The sequence below is a fragment of the Rhea americana genome, unplaced genomic scaffold (assembly GCF_003343005.1).
Source record: "Rhea americana isolate MKP2758 unplaced genomic scaffold, rheAme1 scaffold_117, whole genome shotgun sequence".
Lineage (NCBI taxonomy): Eukaryota > Metazoa > Chordata > Aves > Rheiformes > Rheidae > Rhea > Rhea americana.
Genome location: NW_028185228.1, coordinates 1,166,514 through 1,184,779, shown reverse-complemented (window position 1 = coordinate 1,184,779; position 18,266 = coordinate 1,166,514). Strand labels below are relative to the sequence as shown.

Here is an 18,266-nt window from a genome sequence, read left to right as displayed (position 1 = left end):
CCCCTCGGCCGCCCCGCGGGCAGGCTGCGCAGGGCGGCGACGGGCTCGGCGGCCGGCCAGCCTCGCTGCTCGGTGTGGGGTGGCGAGAGGCCGGTGCCGCTTCGCTCGGCGGCCGCGGCGCGGTTACCTCCCCGCGCGGCTGCTGGGGAGGGCGGCTGTAGAAAGCGCCCGCGGAGGCGGGAGGCGCCGCCTCGGGCAGCAGTTCGCGGCCGGGGCGCCCCCTGCTCGGTTTTCCCGTGGGGCCGCTGCTGGCAGAGCTAGAGCGGCGGCGGCAGGGGCCGGGCGGTGAAGATGGCGACCCCAGGGATGAGCTGGCAGCAGCAGCAGCACAGCTACGGCGGCAGCTCCGCGCCCGGCGCGGGAAAATTCGCCTCGGCCTCCGCGCAGGCAGGACTGGGCGCCGAGCACAGCCCGGACCTGCATTTCAAAATGAGCAAGAAAATTGCCCAGCTCACGAAGGTAAGAGAGCACCCTGCCCTGGCGGCCTCCGAGGAGGCTGGAGGCTAGCCGGATCCCCGCTTCACTCCYTGCTCCTTTGGTTCTCCCACACGTGAAAGGGAGGCACGATGCTTTTTGTTTCCTTTTTTTTCACACGACAAAATGAATCTTGCTTAAGAAGAGTTGTCTCGGGGGATTGATTTTATTTATTTGTTTATTTTAAGTCCAAGAGGACGTCTGCTCTTCAGCGGGTGAGGTCTGGCAGGTTTGTGCCCTAAAGGCCGTCTCTGCAATGGCTTCTTTGCCCGGTTTCGCAGAGCTACCTCAGTCACCCAGGGGGAATCGCAGCACATCCTTTACYGGTCTCGTAGTAAAAAGCTCAGGCAGACGTGAAAACCTGGAAAAGAGAGTGTCAGAAGGGAGAGATGAAATGTTCACAGAAAGTGCTGTAGTATCACTTCCTAGTTAGGGAAGTTATGCCTGGATTCAGTTCTTCATAGAGAAGAATCTGAATATAYGGGATATGATCCCTTATTGATAGGCTGATAGTTGCTATTTATTTTATGAAAACTATAGTTTTTCTTCTAGTTCTTTAATAAGCCATTTTGGAGTTTTTTTAAAAATAGAAAAATTCAAGTGATGCTTCCTGTTATTRAAGAGAGATTTTGTTTTGTTTTTCCTTAAGGTGTTTGGTAATGTCTTAAATGCCTTAGATGGTGAGGGTGTAGTGCGAGAATACCTTTGGCCTTGTCATGCTGATTTAACAGTTCTCATGATGTCATTTCTGATATAGAAAACATTATCGACTCTTTGTTAAAAGCTGTGTCAGATTACCATGCATTTAAAGAACATATTGTCAAGGCTAGTAGGCCGTGTGTTTCAGACATGATGGTAGCTATCACTTGCTTAATCAGAATAACTAAAAAAGAAAAAATGTTTTGCTACTGTAATGTCTCTTGTTTGATGCTCAAACCATATACGACTAGTTTTGTTTAGGAATCTTTAATTCCTAGTGAGGTTAATGTTCGTTAAAGGGAAAACAGAAAAAAATATTTTTTATCAAGAATTAATATAGCTAAAACATTTTAAAGGCAATTTAAAAGCCCTCAGAGATGAACTGCTGGCCTTCTTCAAATGTTTGCTAAAATGGATGAAGGTGACATTTCATTGGAAGTAAGAATGAAGAGAATGAAAGCTGGTAGCAGTTTCATATTGCAGACATAGTCTGTATTTATGCACARCTGAAGCAGAGCTGATTGATTAAATAACAGTATTTATCATAGAACACAGTGTGTAACCTCTGTTCGAAAACTGATGACTTCAGCAAACAGAGAAGTTTTTGTCTTGTTTTTTGATTCAGAATTTGATTTCTTCATAGTTAACTTCGTCTGATTTAATCTTGTTTTTTCCTTATGAAATTTCAGTTCAGCTGAAGAATCACTTTGGTTTAACTTCCTATCCATGCACGTTCTAGATTAAAGTTTTAAAGATATTTATGCAGATTTGTGCTCCCTAAAAGGTGCAAAAAGCACATATATTTTAGATTTACCTCAGGGACTAGTAGATGTGCAAGATAATACTTTCAGAGGCTAATTACAGCTTGTTTGTCCTTTGGTCTATTTCCCTCTCTCCAGAATCTTACCCGGTAGTTACTAAGTTTACTTAGTATTACTAAGTAATAGTTGAGCTCAGAAAGGGTGCCGCATTTGTGCGGTGAAATTGTATGTATTTACYGATGAGTTCCACATCACTGGACATTTGTCCTGTGTTTTTTTGCATTGCTACATATCAGAGATCTTCAGATGGATATGGGTTAAATTTCGCACATAATGTTGGAATATTTTGAACTTCTGTATTGAAAGATATGAGAAGAATAAAAGTAAATTCTGTATTTTTTCATGAACTAGTTTATGCTTTATGGTAGTGAAAATTCTGAAAARCTGTGTGCGTGTCTGTTCTTCAAAGGATTTCAAAACATTTTGCAGAGAAAAGCTAAGAATAGTTTTCAGATTGTATATTTTAAATAWCTGTAAGATAGTTGAGGTTTTACTAGGATTTTACACTTGTATTGGATTTTGAAGGATTGGAATCTTGCATTTGTTTCCYAGTGACTTGCAGGTTCTGGTGATATCTTACCTTGTGTGTGTGTTCTGATTTCTTTTCTCAAGCATTGAGTTTTAGGCAGAAAGCTTGAAAACTTAACTGAGCTTTGTGGTGATCTGAAGTTTTAGACTGAAAAGCAGGTTTTTTTTACAATTGAAACAGCTTGTATAATAAAAATACTTATCTTGCATCTATGGCAACAATAAAGTTATTTTTATCTTAATGCAATAGAATAAGATATTAAAGATTGATTTCATTGAGMCAGAGGTGCAAATCTTGACATTTTTGTAGTTGGAGGGTGTGGGCCTGTTCGTTTTGACCTTTCAGAAAAGGATTTGTTGTTGTTAAGTATAGAAACTTCTTTGGGATAGTCTAATCTGAACTTTCTAACCTGCTCTAGAATCTGAAGTCTTATTTTATAGATGGCTGAATAAATTATTTTTGAGATGACTCAAGATACAGAGAAAAAAGGAAATATGATACTCTAGCTTCTTAGTAATAGTTAACTTTAAAAGAACTAACTTAACTTATTTCCCAAAAGCTTGTAAAGGTATTTAACTTGAACAACTGATGCAAAGTAGATAATAGAGTATTCCTGTGAAAATATTTGACCCAAATCCTGCTGATCTGTGTGTAGATCTCCTCTTGAACATTCTAAGAACTTCTTACCTGGGTGTACTTCTCAAATTGTGTTTTTTCATATAAAACACTTCCTTTTGTCTTCCAACTTTTCTTTAAGGTTGTTGTATTAAGTTGAAGTTAGGTACTTTATCAAAGCTTACGCCTTCTGACAAAAGCAATGTGACTGAGTAGCTTTTTTTTTCCTATCTTTGTACAGTTTGTATCATGAGTCATGAATAGCAGCAGCAGAAAATGTTTTCCTCTGGAAAACATCCAGGAGATACAGGTAACTTATGAAGTAACTGTAAAATTCTGAAATTAGGATTCCTTTATCATGTTTTCAAGTTACTGCAAGAGAATCTGATTCAGTCAAAACAATATAGGAACACAAGAAAAGCGGAGACATTATTAGTGGCTTAATCAATAATTCAGAACAAGTCAAATAAGAAGTYCATTTCACTAAACACAGTATTTCAGAAGTGCTTAATTACAGTTCATTTTTCTGTTATATTGAAAAAAAATGACTGACTTGATTCAACTTTAATATGCTTAATTTGCAAGGGGAAGTACGGCAAGTCAACAGTTAGAAATACAGCATTTAGAACTGAAGTGATGCTCCATGTAATGTTGAAAGATTGCGGTAAATTGTAGCTGAAGCAATTTCAGGTCTTCCGCTTTAGTATAAGCTCCTTATTTTCAGGCATTTCAAAAGATCTGTGTGCCAGTTTGGGGATGAAGTAGCATCTGACATCAAGATTAAAGCCAACAAAAAAAATAAGCTGTGGTTATGAGATTGCATGTATGTGTTTGTATTACTGCATGCTGGAGTGCTAATGTAGTGTTGAATTATGCCTACTGCAGATGAAAATGTGCATATATATTTAATTAAGACAACTGGAATAGAAAACAAAAGCAGATTGCTACTATGTGTATATCCATGGAGAGGAATGGGATTTGCTCTTAGAGTTACCAGAAGAGTACAAGTATAAATTATTTTTTGACATATCCTCTTTATGCTACTGACTGCAGCTTGAGCATGTGATTGAGAAATTCATACTCTAAATGTATCTCAAGTTTGTTGTGCAGACTTTGTGACATCAACATAGACTTTTGTGGAAGAACTACATGATCCACACCAGGATTGTACTCTGAGAACTTTGACTGGCTGCAAGATACTAATTGCAGACATGATACATTACCTTGAAGCGAAGTCTGTAAGGGCCGTAGGGTAGATACATGCATTAAAGTGATTGAATCTATTAGAATGATCTATTACATAAAAAGAGGAAAAATTCTCTCTAAAACGCTGGTGATGTTTTCCCTTAATACTGCACTTAGTGGTTTCCTTTCTGTCTTCCTGGCTTTGAGAGAAGTTCATGGAGAACAAACTTCAGTGTAGTAATTAGCACAGTGAGCTGCCTTTGGGCTGTAGCAAGTAAATTTATTTTAAAGAATAAATAGCAAGTTTGATCATCTTTGTGCTTACTCTTCTTATTATGTGGACTTTTTTGCTGGGCTAGTTAAAGCTATCACAGAATGCAATTGTTATTCTTAACAAAATGTTGTATTTCTGTTCAACCTCATCAGTTTTTGTTTGGAAGTATTCTGCCTCAAAATGGCTCAACTACCTGCAGAAGGTTCATTGTATATAAGGTTATTAGAGAATTTAAAAGAAGAGCCCTTAAAAAGAGGGAAGAAAATAGAATCTAAAGAACCGTTAGAAGTGTTTTCACATTAGATATCATCCTGTGGTATTTGATGCCATTAACAGTTCTGGAAAAAGTTCTGGTTTTTTAATTTTATTTATTTTAAATTACGTGATTACTTGAATGTGTATTAACATTGGCAGTAGGCTGGTAGTTGCTTACACTTCTAAGATGCCATGAAAAGGACTGAAATTTCACAGACGTTGTGATTTGAGTTCATATTGGAATGTCAAAATTTTTGCATGTGTCTGTGAGTGGTAAGATAGGAATAAATGCTATGTTTTGTAACCACTTYAGAAATAGTGGTTTTCCAGAATTCGACTGAAAATGTAGTATTATATATTGAATTTATTATAAAAACATTTCTTTAGAAACATTTAATTGTGGTTTGATGTTGGTTATTCTGAAGATGGCTGAAGTAAGTTCTCTAACAAGAGAGACACTGAAGGGAGGAGCTGAAAATTTTAGAGATGGTGTTTCTGAAGCAGACTTCTTAAGTTACTTCTTTTTAATCATGCTAGTATATTCTTTTTAGCTCCCCTTATGACTATTTGTCTCCATTTAGTTTTAAGTTGTTGGCTGTGTGCGCTTTTACAGATTTCTCTTACAGAGATCATTCAGTTTGATGCCACTGAATATGCCACCACTTTCTSAAAGAGCTGTAGGTAATAGAGCTTGAACCTTGCATATGTTTAAGATCTCATCGAGTTCATACTGTATATCACAGAAGCAGTTTCAAAATACTTTTGTGTACCAATGAATTCAGCAATAATGAATAAAAACTTAAGTACTTTTTAAAAAGTACTAGTTTATGGACTTCAATTGCTGTAGAGATAGTTAATTAGGATGTTCTCAGAGATCTTAAAGAGTTTGTGTTTGAGATTTATTTGATACCAGAAGAGCCTCAATACCTGCTTTGATGTGTGATAATAGAAACTTGGATTCCATCATTTCATGTATTGAAAGGTCATGAAAGATGTTAGAAAACATGCTTAAAGAACACATTTGCACCTACTGAAAGTAAATGTCTACCATTAGGATAGTAGGTTTAAAAATAAGCACTAAGAGCAAATGATAGACAGGCAAACTTACCTCTATTTTTTTTCCCCAGAAGATAGTTTTTCTGTATTCTTTTCTTGTATATAAAAATATAAGCTTTTATAGTTAACTAATATAAGAGTTTTGATGCAAAAGATAGTTTGAATACGTTGTTTAATGTTTTTAATGTTGCTTATACCCTCTCAAAATGAGTCTTAAAAATTGTTCTTTGATTGCAACCTAGAGATATTGTGAATTCACAAAATGTATTTGAGTGTGAGTTTTTGATCAGAAAAGTTTTGGAGAGAGTTTGGGTTAGATTAGGTCTTTATTTGGCAGCAGTTAGGCTTAGCAAGGGATACTCACTAAAAAAGGAGCTTTCTGTAGAAATGATGATATAATGACAAAGATAGAACTGAGAAAAGGTGTAATGTCTTTAATACCATTTGGTATCGTTGAAAAAATAAGTTGAGCTTTTGGATTCACAAACCCTTCTTCAGGCTTCAAATAAAAGCAGCAATTGCTAGCTTTATCTAAGTAGCTGCTGGCTGAAGTACTTAGAATTGATGTAGAGCAGCTGTTTCTTCTAACTTAGACCTGAAGAAGGGTTTTCTTGCCTCCTGTATTTTGTAGGACAAAAACTATAGGATTCTAAGTTCTAGACTGATGGTATTTGTGCTTCTCTCACTTTTTTAGCGTGAATGATGGAGTTCATATCATCTGCTAGCAGAATGGAGACAATGAAATGCAAAAGTTTGTGTGTTTTTTCTTTTTTTCTGGTTGTTTTACTGTTAACAGGATTTATGTACAGAGTAGAGAAGAACTGGTCACCTTCCAAAAAGCATAAGTACTCTCCCGCTCTGAAACRGGAGTGGAAGAATGAAAATATATTTGACAATCCTGATGTAAAGTCTGATGACTCTTACTTAATGCCAGTCAGGAAGCTGAAAATAAATTAGTTATTCTGATACTTTGAAGACCTCAGGACTATGTATCCCTGAAATGCTTCTTCCATCCTTTATCATTGCGTACCTATCAAGTGAGACTGCAGGTGTGTAGACCTGATACAGGTATGTTTCAAAGCTCAGTGTTGAATTAGGTCAGTGACTTTACAGCCTTTTGTCACCAGGTGTCAAGAAGAAAGAGAGAAGTCGGACAAGAATCAGTGGTAGAARGGGTGGGGGTGGAAAAGACTGCAGATGAAATTCCTTTCCTCTCTGCCTGCATAGTCTTAATAGCTGACCACTGAGTCTGAGTTCTTCTGAGATGACTGACACCATAATATTCTAAGGATTTTTTTTTATGTGTGTAATTGAATGTATGTTGTTGAAAYACTGTCTGATCACACATTCGCATAACCTAATGGTCTAAAATACTTCCTTAGTATGCCCATAGTGTCACTAGGATAGTAAAATGTGAAAACAAAGCTACAGAAAAGAATCAAAATGAAGAGACAAGTTTAGAAACAGGGTGAATAATACACTACATGTTGCTGTATCCTTATTCTTGTTTATTGGTAAAGTTAGATAATGTAGAATTATGAGGAGTTGAAAAACTGTTAATGTTAAGGCTCATAGATACTTCAGCTGTTACATCTGATAAATCAGTATCTTAAAGAAAACTAATAGACTAGTTATTTTAGGATTTATAGTAAAAAAAATAAATGTTGTGAAGTTTAAAATCTGTTAATCTTTCACAGGATTTCTATCATCATATGGAAAAAAGCAGCTAAAGCTTAAGAAATGCTGGAAGTTTAGTTTGATCTTTTTAGAGCTTCTAGATAAGTACTGCATTATAAAAGAAGGCTTTTGCTATTATTGTCTGGTTTAGATAAAATCAAGAAACTTCCAGTTGACAGTTTAAAAATATAATGTTGAAGCACTTTGCTCCAAATGCAAATATTCTAAGTAGGAGATTCTTTTACATAATTTTTGTCAGAAAAATTAATGAGAAAACCCTATATAATTGTGTAGGGTATTCATATAGTCATTTGTTCAAACACTTATAAATTGTCATGTACAAAGAACTTTGCAAAGTTCTTAATAAATCAGAAGTTCTTGTAGGATTCAGTCTTAAAAATGTGTAGGCAGAAGTTGATCTTTTTGTGTTTGTTTCCCACTATGAAAGTGGAAGGAAGTTGCTTTAAAGTGATGAATCTTTCAATCTCACCTTATACCACTTCTTCAGGAAAAAGTCAAATTGCAATTTAATCTTAAGGTGGTTTCGTACTTTCTTCAAATATTGTAAAACTATATTAAATAACCATGGCTGTAAGGCACTGTTCATATTCAAGTATTTCTGTATTGTCCTAAAACCTTAGTGGTGTCATACTTCAATTTTGTAAATGTCATAAAATACAAACTAGGATACGTGTGTTAGATGCAGGCCACATAAACATTATTTACTATAAGCCATTGTATTGGGAACGTTGGCTGCTTCTAGTCATAGCAATTCCTTTAGTATCTCATTCTCCAAACTCAGGCTTTGGCTTTAGTTAGAATAGCAGTTTTGTCAGTGATACTGCTGTTCCCCTCCTCCCCTTGAATTCTCTTTTGTGCAGCTACATTGAAAACTTTACTTCCTGTTAGCTGTGGAGGCAGGATTACCTTAAATAATTCATGAAGCATTTTTTAATGTTTACTGTCATGCTACTGAATAAATCCAGCAATTTTCTACATAATGGTATGAAATCACAAGCAGATGTGTGTGTCCCTTGGCTGATTCAAGTATGGTAGTAGTAAGCCAAGTTTCTATGTATTTTTTTCTAATGACATCATAACAATAACCAGAGGCATTAGATTCCAAAAATAACTAAAGGAAAAAAAAATAGCCCAATACAAATCTATTCACCATCTTGTCCTACTTAATGCATGTTACCCTGGTTTTGTTGCCTTGGTCAAACTGTTTTAACTGAACATGGAATACTCTGAGGAAGAACAACSTTTTACTGAGGTTGTCACTTAGCTAGCTCAAAATGATAGCCTTTAAAACTAGATATAGTTAAAAAGTTCWTGCAGCCCTACTTGCTAAAAATGCTCGAGTGAAAGTTTTCCTTTCAGCTAAAATAAGGAATATGACGTGGCTATGAAAAATATTTAATGTCTTTTCTTTTTTTTYCCCTAAAAATGACTGGAAAAATAACTTTCTAGAGGGCTAACCCATAATGTTTTTGGAAAACAGGTGTGCTGTAAGCTGGAGATTGTAATTGAGCAATGTTTTTGCTCACAATGTGATTGAAAGCTACAGCTTTTATCAAAGAGTATGTCTTACTGCCTTCTCAGATATAGWATTTTGCAGTATGAATGCTGATATGTTTGGATAGCTTGTACTAAAATATATTTCAGTTAACTCCCATGAGCATCTCTGGCATTTTAAAATGTGACAAATTAAAATGCTGATAAATTATTTCTGTAATGAAGACTAATGAAAAAGAATTCAAATARTTTTTTTCTTTATATTTGTTCACTTTGTGTACATCACTTTGTGTAATATGAAATACAGGTTTCACATTTTTAAACATAGAATTTATTTATACTGGGTAGTAAGCTTTCTAGAATATATCTACAAATTAAAATTACACATATAAAATAATATATACTCACCTTGCAATTCTACTTCTGTCTTTCTCTCTAGCATAACCTATATTTTCAACCAGTTAATGTGAATCACTTTATTTTCAAATATATATATATATAAATATATATATAATATATATATATATATATTTATGTAAATGTGGCACCACTGAGTTCAAATAAAACTTCAGTTGAAGTTTTTTGAATCATCTTTTWGGTTGAATTGCTCTCTAGCTCTCCCATATTGTGTCTAACATTATAGCACAGGAGTGTAATGAAACTGTAAGTTAATATTATAAATATCAATCAACTCTTCAAAGCATATGGCTGTTTGCTTTATGCTGAGCTGAAAGTTGTTTATTTTTAAGTGCAAAAATACTGTAATTCTAAGAGAGRCTGGAATGACATGATCTATTTACTTGTTCTTCAAACTAGTCTTGGAAATTTGCATTTTGGGCTTTTCACTCTAATCCCAGTATTCTTGGGTTTATTAATTTATTTTCATGATCTGCGTCATACCTTSTAATGTGTACCCTTGCAATCTACAGTGTAGACAACCATTCATAGTATTGTGTATGAGTATGTTCTGCCTTACCTGCAAATACCTAATGCATAGGATTGTGCTTTCTCCRCTTGTTTCAGCAGGCATTGGTATTCTCTGTATCTTTGTACCGTCTGTACAAGCAAAAAGCTTGAAGCAAATTTTTCATCTGTTGATTTGCTTTRCTTTCAATAGCTGTGAGTTGATACTCCAGGAAAAACTACATTCCAAATCCTAGACTGTTTGGGGTGGGGAGAAAGGAAGAGACGGGATGTGTGTGTGTAATAGACTTTTTTTCTCTAATGGAAACTTTAGATTTTTTTTTTCTTATGTGATGACTGACAGTTTCAAAAGACTATCAGTATAGCAAAGTTGCAGATGGAGGGAAARGATGCATTAGAAAAGGTAGCATGAAGCCTTCCACGATAGAATATTGAAAAGGTTAAAGAATGTTCAAAAGCTATAGCAATTTTTTTATGTGCTTACATCACGTTTTGGTGAACATGATCCCTTAAATTGGGTAAGTGTGATCCCATATTACTAATTCTTGAGCTTCTTTTGTTTTCACTGCAGATTCTTACAGCAAAAGGAAGYATTTGTTTAAGGGTGCAGAAAGAAGTGGAGAGAACTTCTAGAAGACTTAAGAACTGGAATTGTATTTGACACTGCCTACTGATAGTGTTGGAACTATGTTTGTTCTTCCCTTTTGGATGTGTGTGTGYGTTTCCCTTCCTCCCCCCACAAAGCTTGAAAAATGAGTGAGGAACAGCATGTTTCTATCCATGGTGCTGAACATAGTGCAGCGCTGAGGTTTTAGCTTCATTGACACTGAGGTCAAAGGCAAATCTTTTTTCTTTCTTTCTCACCCCCTCCCCYACCTTTACATCCTATTACGCAAAGCAAGTTCTCTTTAGGGGCCTAACTTCGTGCTACTTTTATAAACTCAATTGCTCAAACCTTTTGTGCAGTCATTATGGAAAACTTTAATGTCAATTGCATTGTGCTCTATGAAGATACATGCAGAGAATTACTTAYCTGAAAATAAGTACCGTCACACTGGCTTCCTGAAAGACTGGCAAAGTGACAAAAGAAATGAAAGAACTTCCTGGAAAAAAAAAAGTCGTTTTTAATTTTCAGTTAGCAAATTAAGCAATGTTAGCAGATATTTTAATGAGCAGTAGCATTGGCAGAACTTTAAAGGACGTGTTCAAATTATATTTCCTAAAGCTGACTCAGGGAATATACAATACTCGCCAATTTCCTTGAGGATTGATGCTTGGTTTAAGTCAGTCCTGAAAGAGTTGTATTCTTGCTTTTTAAGAATTTTGAAGACTTGGAAACACAATTATCTTGTCATCAGATTTATCAGAGGTATATATGCTGTTTGTATGTATGCTGAATGTTGCTCTAAGTATCTTAGAATTCAGAAGCCCCTAAAATTCTCAAGAGAAAAGGAAATATTGTCTCTGCTACTAAAAAGCAGTTATTCTGATGGTTAATCCAAAACAGTGATACAGGTCTGTAAGATGACTATCTTTTTTGGCCCCTTTTCTCTCCAGTTAGATGTTGCAGCTTTTATTTTGGGAAGCTTTGAACTTTATAATATTACTCTGCTGAGAGTAAATACATTAGTTTGTATATGGAACAGTTCTTGTGAAGGTCATTGCTATAGTCTGTGTATGTGTGTGTGTTCTTTTTTGCTAGGTGCAGTCTAATRTTACCAGTTCAAACCAAAGTCGGTTGCTCTAATCTGAGAACTTTCCTGTGCATCCTTATTTTATAGAGTCTGAATACCCACAAGCAGATGCAATACAGGCATACTAGCATAGATTTCTCTGGAACCTGAAAGACTCCAATCAAATATGCAAATACTGAAGAAATCCGTAAGAAAACACAGCTCTATGACCAAAACACAATTTGAATAATCCTTTGTCCTGTACTGTTTTCCTTGCAGTGATTTTAAGATCTAAACGTAGAATACATGTTAAATGTACTCTAGATAGATGAGGAGCAGATAAATGAGTGGGTTTTTTATTTGTGGGGGGCAGGGAGGAGATTTGTTGTTGTTGTTGTTTCCTCTTACCAAGAGGCAGAATTGGGGAATTTGTGCATCTGTCACTAAATCTTTTGTTGTTGCAGTATACTTCCCAAGATTTAACTGTCCTAATAAATTGCCTAAAGCTTATTGTGCCACGGGTTCGTAATGGTTGCTTCTGACATAGCCTGATTGGTAGGTCTTAACATCCTAGAACCGAAAAGGGTTTTGATCTGGCATTGATGGCAATACTGCAATGCCTCTCTTAGTGTGAGGACACAGAGTTGCAGATGCCAGTATATGTTAATCTAGTCTGTAACAGAAGGATGTAGTTGATTTAAGTTGTGTGCAAAATAAGTACTTAAGCTAATCCTGTCCATTATAGGGTTATAGAARAGCAATTTCTACAGGCCTGTTTTTATTATAATGGAATTTAAGAGAGCTATCCTTTTTGATAGACTCCTCTGCTGTGAAAATAAGCATGCTTGATGTCATTTAATTAGACTTTTTAATTCAAGTCACTAATTTATTGCATGACAGCTCAGAAAGGTTAACTCATAGTCAATCTTTTTTTGTACTGTTGTGTTTACCTTTTGTAAATGGTGGCTTACCTGCTATCTGGAAGCCCCAGTAGGCTGTAGCAGATTTTGAAATAGATTAATTTCCTGGTGGATACACCTTCACCTCAGTTTATACCTTCCTAATGATTCTTTTCTAAATAAAACTGTATTTTCTTTGGACAGTAACACTTTGAACAGTAGCTTGTGTAGCTTATTCTTAGATAATTTTTGTCTAGTCATAGGTAACTAGGAATGGGAGGAGGCTGTAAATGCTATGCAGATTCCACCTCTCAACACTTCATCCATAGGATACAGAGTGGGTATGGCTTAGAGGGCTGTAATGTTGGCAGCTCATTTTGCATCCTGCATTCTGAAGTATAGTTTAGTAATACTAGGTGTGAATTTTTGGTGTAGGGAAGGTTAAAATTTCATAAGTAGCTTATATGGCTTCTTTTTTGCACTGATGTTCACAAAGCACTGGTACTTTAGTTTTCCATTTTCACGTAGCCTGAGAAACACAGAAGATCAAGTTTCTTTAGCTTGTTTTGATTCTTGGCATATTTTTTGTTGTTATTTGATTCTTTTTTTTTTTTGGTTTTTTTTTTGAAATGGAGTAGAAAGTAACTTATTTTCTGCAAAGGGATTTGTGTTTACTTAGTATACTGGTAATCAGTCTATTAGTTTCTGCTTATTTTTCAAATATCTCTCTTGAATTGGTCTTTTTTTTAATGATACACTGGTATCACTAATGATCCAGTTTAAATACATTTTAAGGAATTCTTCCATTCATTGTGTTCTAGTGTGTTTTGTGCCCTGGTTCTGTGATTGAAGAGTGTACAAAATATAGGATGTGTATTAGAAGCTTAATGAAAATCTTATGGCGAGCTAACAAGTGCAAACATTTTATGAAGTTTTTATCTGTAAAAGATATTTCTAAAATGTAAGCAGCTTGGTTAGTAAACAYTGAGCTTGATCATGTTTAATGTTTCTTATCATAAGCACTTTCATRGAAGAGAAACTATTGTTTTGGAAGCTGTATTGTACATAGTCTCTCTGAGCCTTAAACTCTAGGCAGAAAGTAGTTGAAGTCCTCTTTAAGAGCAGACTAGAACGAGGGTGAGTGGCTGCCAAAAATATAAGGTAGGTATCAAAATTTTTTGTCCTTCTCAGAAGCTTATCTGACTGTGCTAGGGGATGAGTAGTGTACTAATTGCTGGAGATTCTTATGTTACAGATATTAAAAATAAAGCTAAACAAAAATGCATAAAAGCCTTTTGCTAGCTGTATTTGAAATGGAGCTTAGCTTCTGGGAAACTTAAAATGAGACATTTGTCTTTGCACTTTGTCATATGCCAGTGTGTGTTCTGTATGTATATGCTAGATAGACAGTAAGGTACATAAGCCAGAAAACTGGCTTAACTGTTTGACTCGGCGGGTTATGATCAGCAGCACAAATCCCATCTGGAGACCAGTCACTAGTGGTGTAGCACGGGGGTCAATACTGGGCCGATACTGTTTAACTGTATCATTGATGACCTGGATGGTGGGACAGAGTGCACCCTTAGCACTTTGCAGACAATACAAAACTGGGAGGAGTSGCTGATATACTAGCATGTTGTGCTACTGTTTAGAGGGACCTTGACAAGCTGGAGAAATGGGCAGAGAGGAACCTCATCAAGTTCAACACAGGAAAGTGCAGAGTTCTGCACGTGGAGAGGAATAACCACAGGCACCAGCAGAGGCTGGGGGCTGAGCTGCTGGAGAGCAGCTCTGCATCGAAGGACCTGGATATCTTGGTGGACATGAGCCAGTAATATGCTATCACAGCAAAGAGAACCAACAGTACCCTGGGCTGCATTAGGAGGGGGCACTGTGAGCAGGTTGAGGAAGTGATCCTTCAGTTCTGCTCAGCACTGGTGAGACACACGGAGCTCTGTATCTAGTTCTGGGCTGCCCAGTACAAGAGAGACATGGACTTATAGGAGCAAGGGGCCATAAAGATGACTGAGAAATGCTCCAGTCTCTTATAGGAAGAGAGACTGAAAGAGCTGGGACTCTTCAGCCTGGAGAAGAGAAGACTCGGTGGAAAGAATCATAACAATGTCTATTAATACCAAAAGGGAGAGCATTTCTTTGTCCTTTTTTCACCTGGGCCCCTCAACATACAAACATAATATGGCTTCTTAGAGGGAGGTCTTCAGATTTAGCAATTGATTTTCCAACTGAAGGTTTTTCAGAGTTGTCTCTTGATTACAATTTTTAAAAAGTTCACCTCAAAAATGCAACTTCAAAGAGTATTTGAGGTAAATGTCTTGTGGTATTCAGTGTCTTACTAATAACAATGCATGTAGAGGAATGAAACGTTACAGTGTAATCGGCAGTCCACTCTTAGAAATGCATTTGAAAGAATGTAGTCAGTAGTTGTGGACTGCTTCTCTGAAATACTGTTAAATTCTCCAAAGTTATTTTCCCATACTGTGTTTGTAAGGTATTAAGCAACAGAAATCTGTGTAGTAAAAACAGGCTTCTTCTGGATTTGAAAGTAGTTGATTTTATTTGTTAGGTCTTAATAATTGACCACTAATAATTGACTGCTRATAGGTCAATAAATTATAAATGAGTAAATATAACTGGCTTCTCCTTATTTAGTTAACAGATGGAACACCAAGGGGAAGAAATGAATCCAATATCCATTGTAACGAAGAGTGTGACTCTTCATCTCTATGGTATATGATACATTTGTCTTTTAGTACTATATAAAATCAATTCATAACYTTGGAAGATTTTTGATGGTCTTCTGTTAATGTAGATTTAAATTTTTTGCTTGCTTCCCACTGTATAGGTGGGATAAGTCTCCCTGATGAAGGGGAGGGATGGGAGGAGGAGTAGATGAATTATCCAGATTAACAACTGGCTGCRCTGCTGGTGTTTTCAACAGGGTTTAGGGTTTCTATGATCATGGGATATTGTTTGAAGATCAATGACTGGTGGGGAGAGATGGGATCCAGCTCACTAAGTGAGGCATGTTTGTCTTTGCCAACAGGTTGGCCAGCCTGGTAAAGAGGGCTTTGTATCCGTACTACATGATACTTGATGGGAATGGTCCATGTTGCAACTTTTATATCTGTACCAACTGCTACTTGGTGAGAATAGTCTAGTGCGGTAACTTTTTAGTGCCTAGAACTACCGCTGTGTTAAGCAGGATACAAATAAGTAACTAACAAGGTCGTGGAAATCTGTGAGAAAGAACAGCAGTTGGTCACATATAGATTCTGTGGCTTCCAGCCACAGAATCACCATGAGAAGCAGTCAACATGAAGGTCAGAAGCTGAAGAGTAGTGAAATAGCGACCCCCAAAGTCAAATGTGGCTCCCGAAATAAGTCTGCACGCATGCACAGKATCATAGCCCAGTTATGCAACCGGGGCGGAGTTGGGCTAGACTCCCTGCACTTGTTGGCCCCAGGTGCCGGGACTCCCGCCTACTGCAAGTAATCATAAATGCCGGAGTTTTCCGAAGGAGGGAGGGGCTGCTACACAACAGAGGACCACGTTGCCTCCTTGGGGACACCCGAAAAGATTGTGCCTGCCCACTCTCTCTCTCACCATGCAGACGAGCGGGACAAGCATTGAGGTGGTCCTTCTCGAGATTAGCGTCGGGTCAGTCTGTTTGTAAGTATCTACTAATAAACTGCTTGCTACTGAAGAGTGTTTGTGTGTGTCTGTGTGTGTGTGTCTGTGTGTGAGTTTGTGCTGGCTTGCCAAACCGGATGTTTGGGCCCCGGGAATCTAACTAGAACAGGCTTTAAACTAGGTAGGATGGAGAAGGGGAAAGTTATAGAGAGAGGGTAGTCAATAAAACACGACTCAAGGTGGGAAGCCTCCAGTGGGTGCATGCAGCTGGGGATGTGCATATGAGACATGGCTGTGGAGGACCCTCTTGCACTCTTCCTGGGAAACCTGCATGGATGACCACCTCTCTGAAATGGCTGTACGCCAACTCATGCAGCATGGGGAACAAACAGGAGGAGCTGGAGATCTGTGTGCGGTCGCAGGGCCATGATCTCATTGCAATCACAGAGACGTAATAGGATAGCTCACATGACTGGAATGCTGCCATGGATGGATATGTGCTTTTTAGGAAAGACAGGCCAGGGAGGCGAGGTGGCGGAGTTGCTTTTTATGTGAGAGAGCAACTGGAATGTATCGAGCTCTGCCTAGGGGTGGAGGAGGAGCAAGTCGAGAGCTTACGGGTAAGGATTAAGGGCAGGCAAATATGAGTGATACTTGTGGATATTTACCACAGACCACTTGATCACGAAGGCCTTCTACAGACAGCTGGAGGTAGCCTCATGGTCACAGGCCCTGGTTCCCATGGGGGACTTCAACCACCCTGACATCTGCTGGAAGGACTACACAGCTAGGCACAAACAGTCCAGGAGGCTCCTGCAGTGCATTGGTGGTCACTTCTTGACACAGGTGGTGGAGGAGCCTACGAGGAAGGGTGTCCTGCTGGACCTTGTCCTTAGCAACAGAGAGGGACTGGTTAGAGATGTGAAGGTTGGGGGCAGCCTTGGCTGCAGTGATCATGAGATGRTGGAGTTCAGGATTCTGCGGAGAGGAAGGAAGGCAATAAGCAGGATTGCAACCCTGGACTTCAGGAGAGTGGACTTTGGGCTCTTCAGAGACCTGCTTGGAGGAGTCCCATGGGTTAAGGCCCTAGAAGGAAGGTGGGTCCAGGAGAGGTGGCTAGTATTCAAGCATCACTTCCTCCAAGCTCAAGAGCGGTGCATCCCTATGAGTGAGGAGTGCAGGAAAAGGGGCAGGAGACCTGCATGGATGAGCAAGGAGCTCCTGGCAAAACTCCAACAGAAGAGGAAGGTACACAGAATGTGGAAAAGGGCACAGRCCACTTGGAAGGAATGTAGGAACACTGTAAGAGTATGTGKGGATGCGATGAGGAAGGCTAAGGCCCATTTGGAATTAAGTATGATAAGAGATGTCAAGGACAACAAGAAGGGCTTCTTCAAATACATCAGCAGCAAGAGCAAGAATGGGRAAAATRTGGGCCTGCTACTGAATGGGGAAGGGGCACTGGTGATGAAGGCTACAGCGAAGGCAGAATTACTGAATGTGTTCTTTGCTTCAGTCTTCACTGCAAAGGGCAGCCCTCAGGAATCACAGAGCCTGGAGACAAGGGAGAAAGTCTGGAGACAGGAAGACTTTTCTTTGGTCTGGATTGGGTTAGAGATCTTCTGGGAAAACTTGACATCCGTAAATCCGACGAGTAGTGAGGGAACCGGTGGAAGTCATTGCTAGGCCRCTCTCCATCATCTTTAGAGGGTCCTGGAGAACTGGAGAGCAGCCTGAGGACTGGAAGAAAGCCAGTGTCACTCCAGTCTTCAAGAAGGGCAAGAAGGAGGACCCAGGGAACTATAGGCCAGCCTGCCTCACCTCCATCCCTGGAAAGGTGAYGGAGCAGCTCATCCTGGAGCTCCATATCTTTCATCTATATCTCCAGACATATGGATGAAAAGAAGGTGGTCAGGAGTAGTCAGCATCGATTCACCAAGGGGAAATCCTGCTTAACCAACCTGAGAGCCTTCTCTGATGGAATGACTGGCTGGGTAGGTGAGGGGAGAGCAGTGGAC

The 18,266-nt window shown here is 38.4% G+C and overlaps 1 protein-coding gene across 2 annotated transcripts in view; it reads left to right on the top strand.

Annotated features, from left to right (window-relative positions):
• The first annotated feature begins 147 nt into the window (after positions 1-147).
• The window catches only part of FAM184A (family with sequence similarity 184 member A), an 88,701-nt gene continuing 70,582 nt past the window's right edge, over positions 148-18,266 (top strand). For both annotated transcript variants that reach the window (XM_085318595.1, XM_085318588.1), the window contains exon 1: positions 148-459. In XM_085318595.1, coding sequence (XP_085174721.1) covers positions 292-459 — 168 coding nt within the window. In that variant the 5' untranslated portion in view covers positions 148-291. The remainder of the gene's footprint in view (positions 460-18,266) is intronic.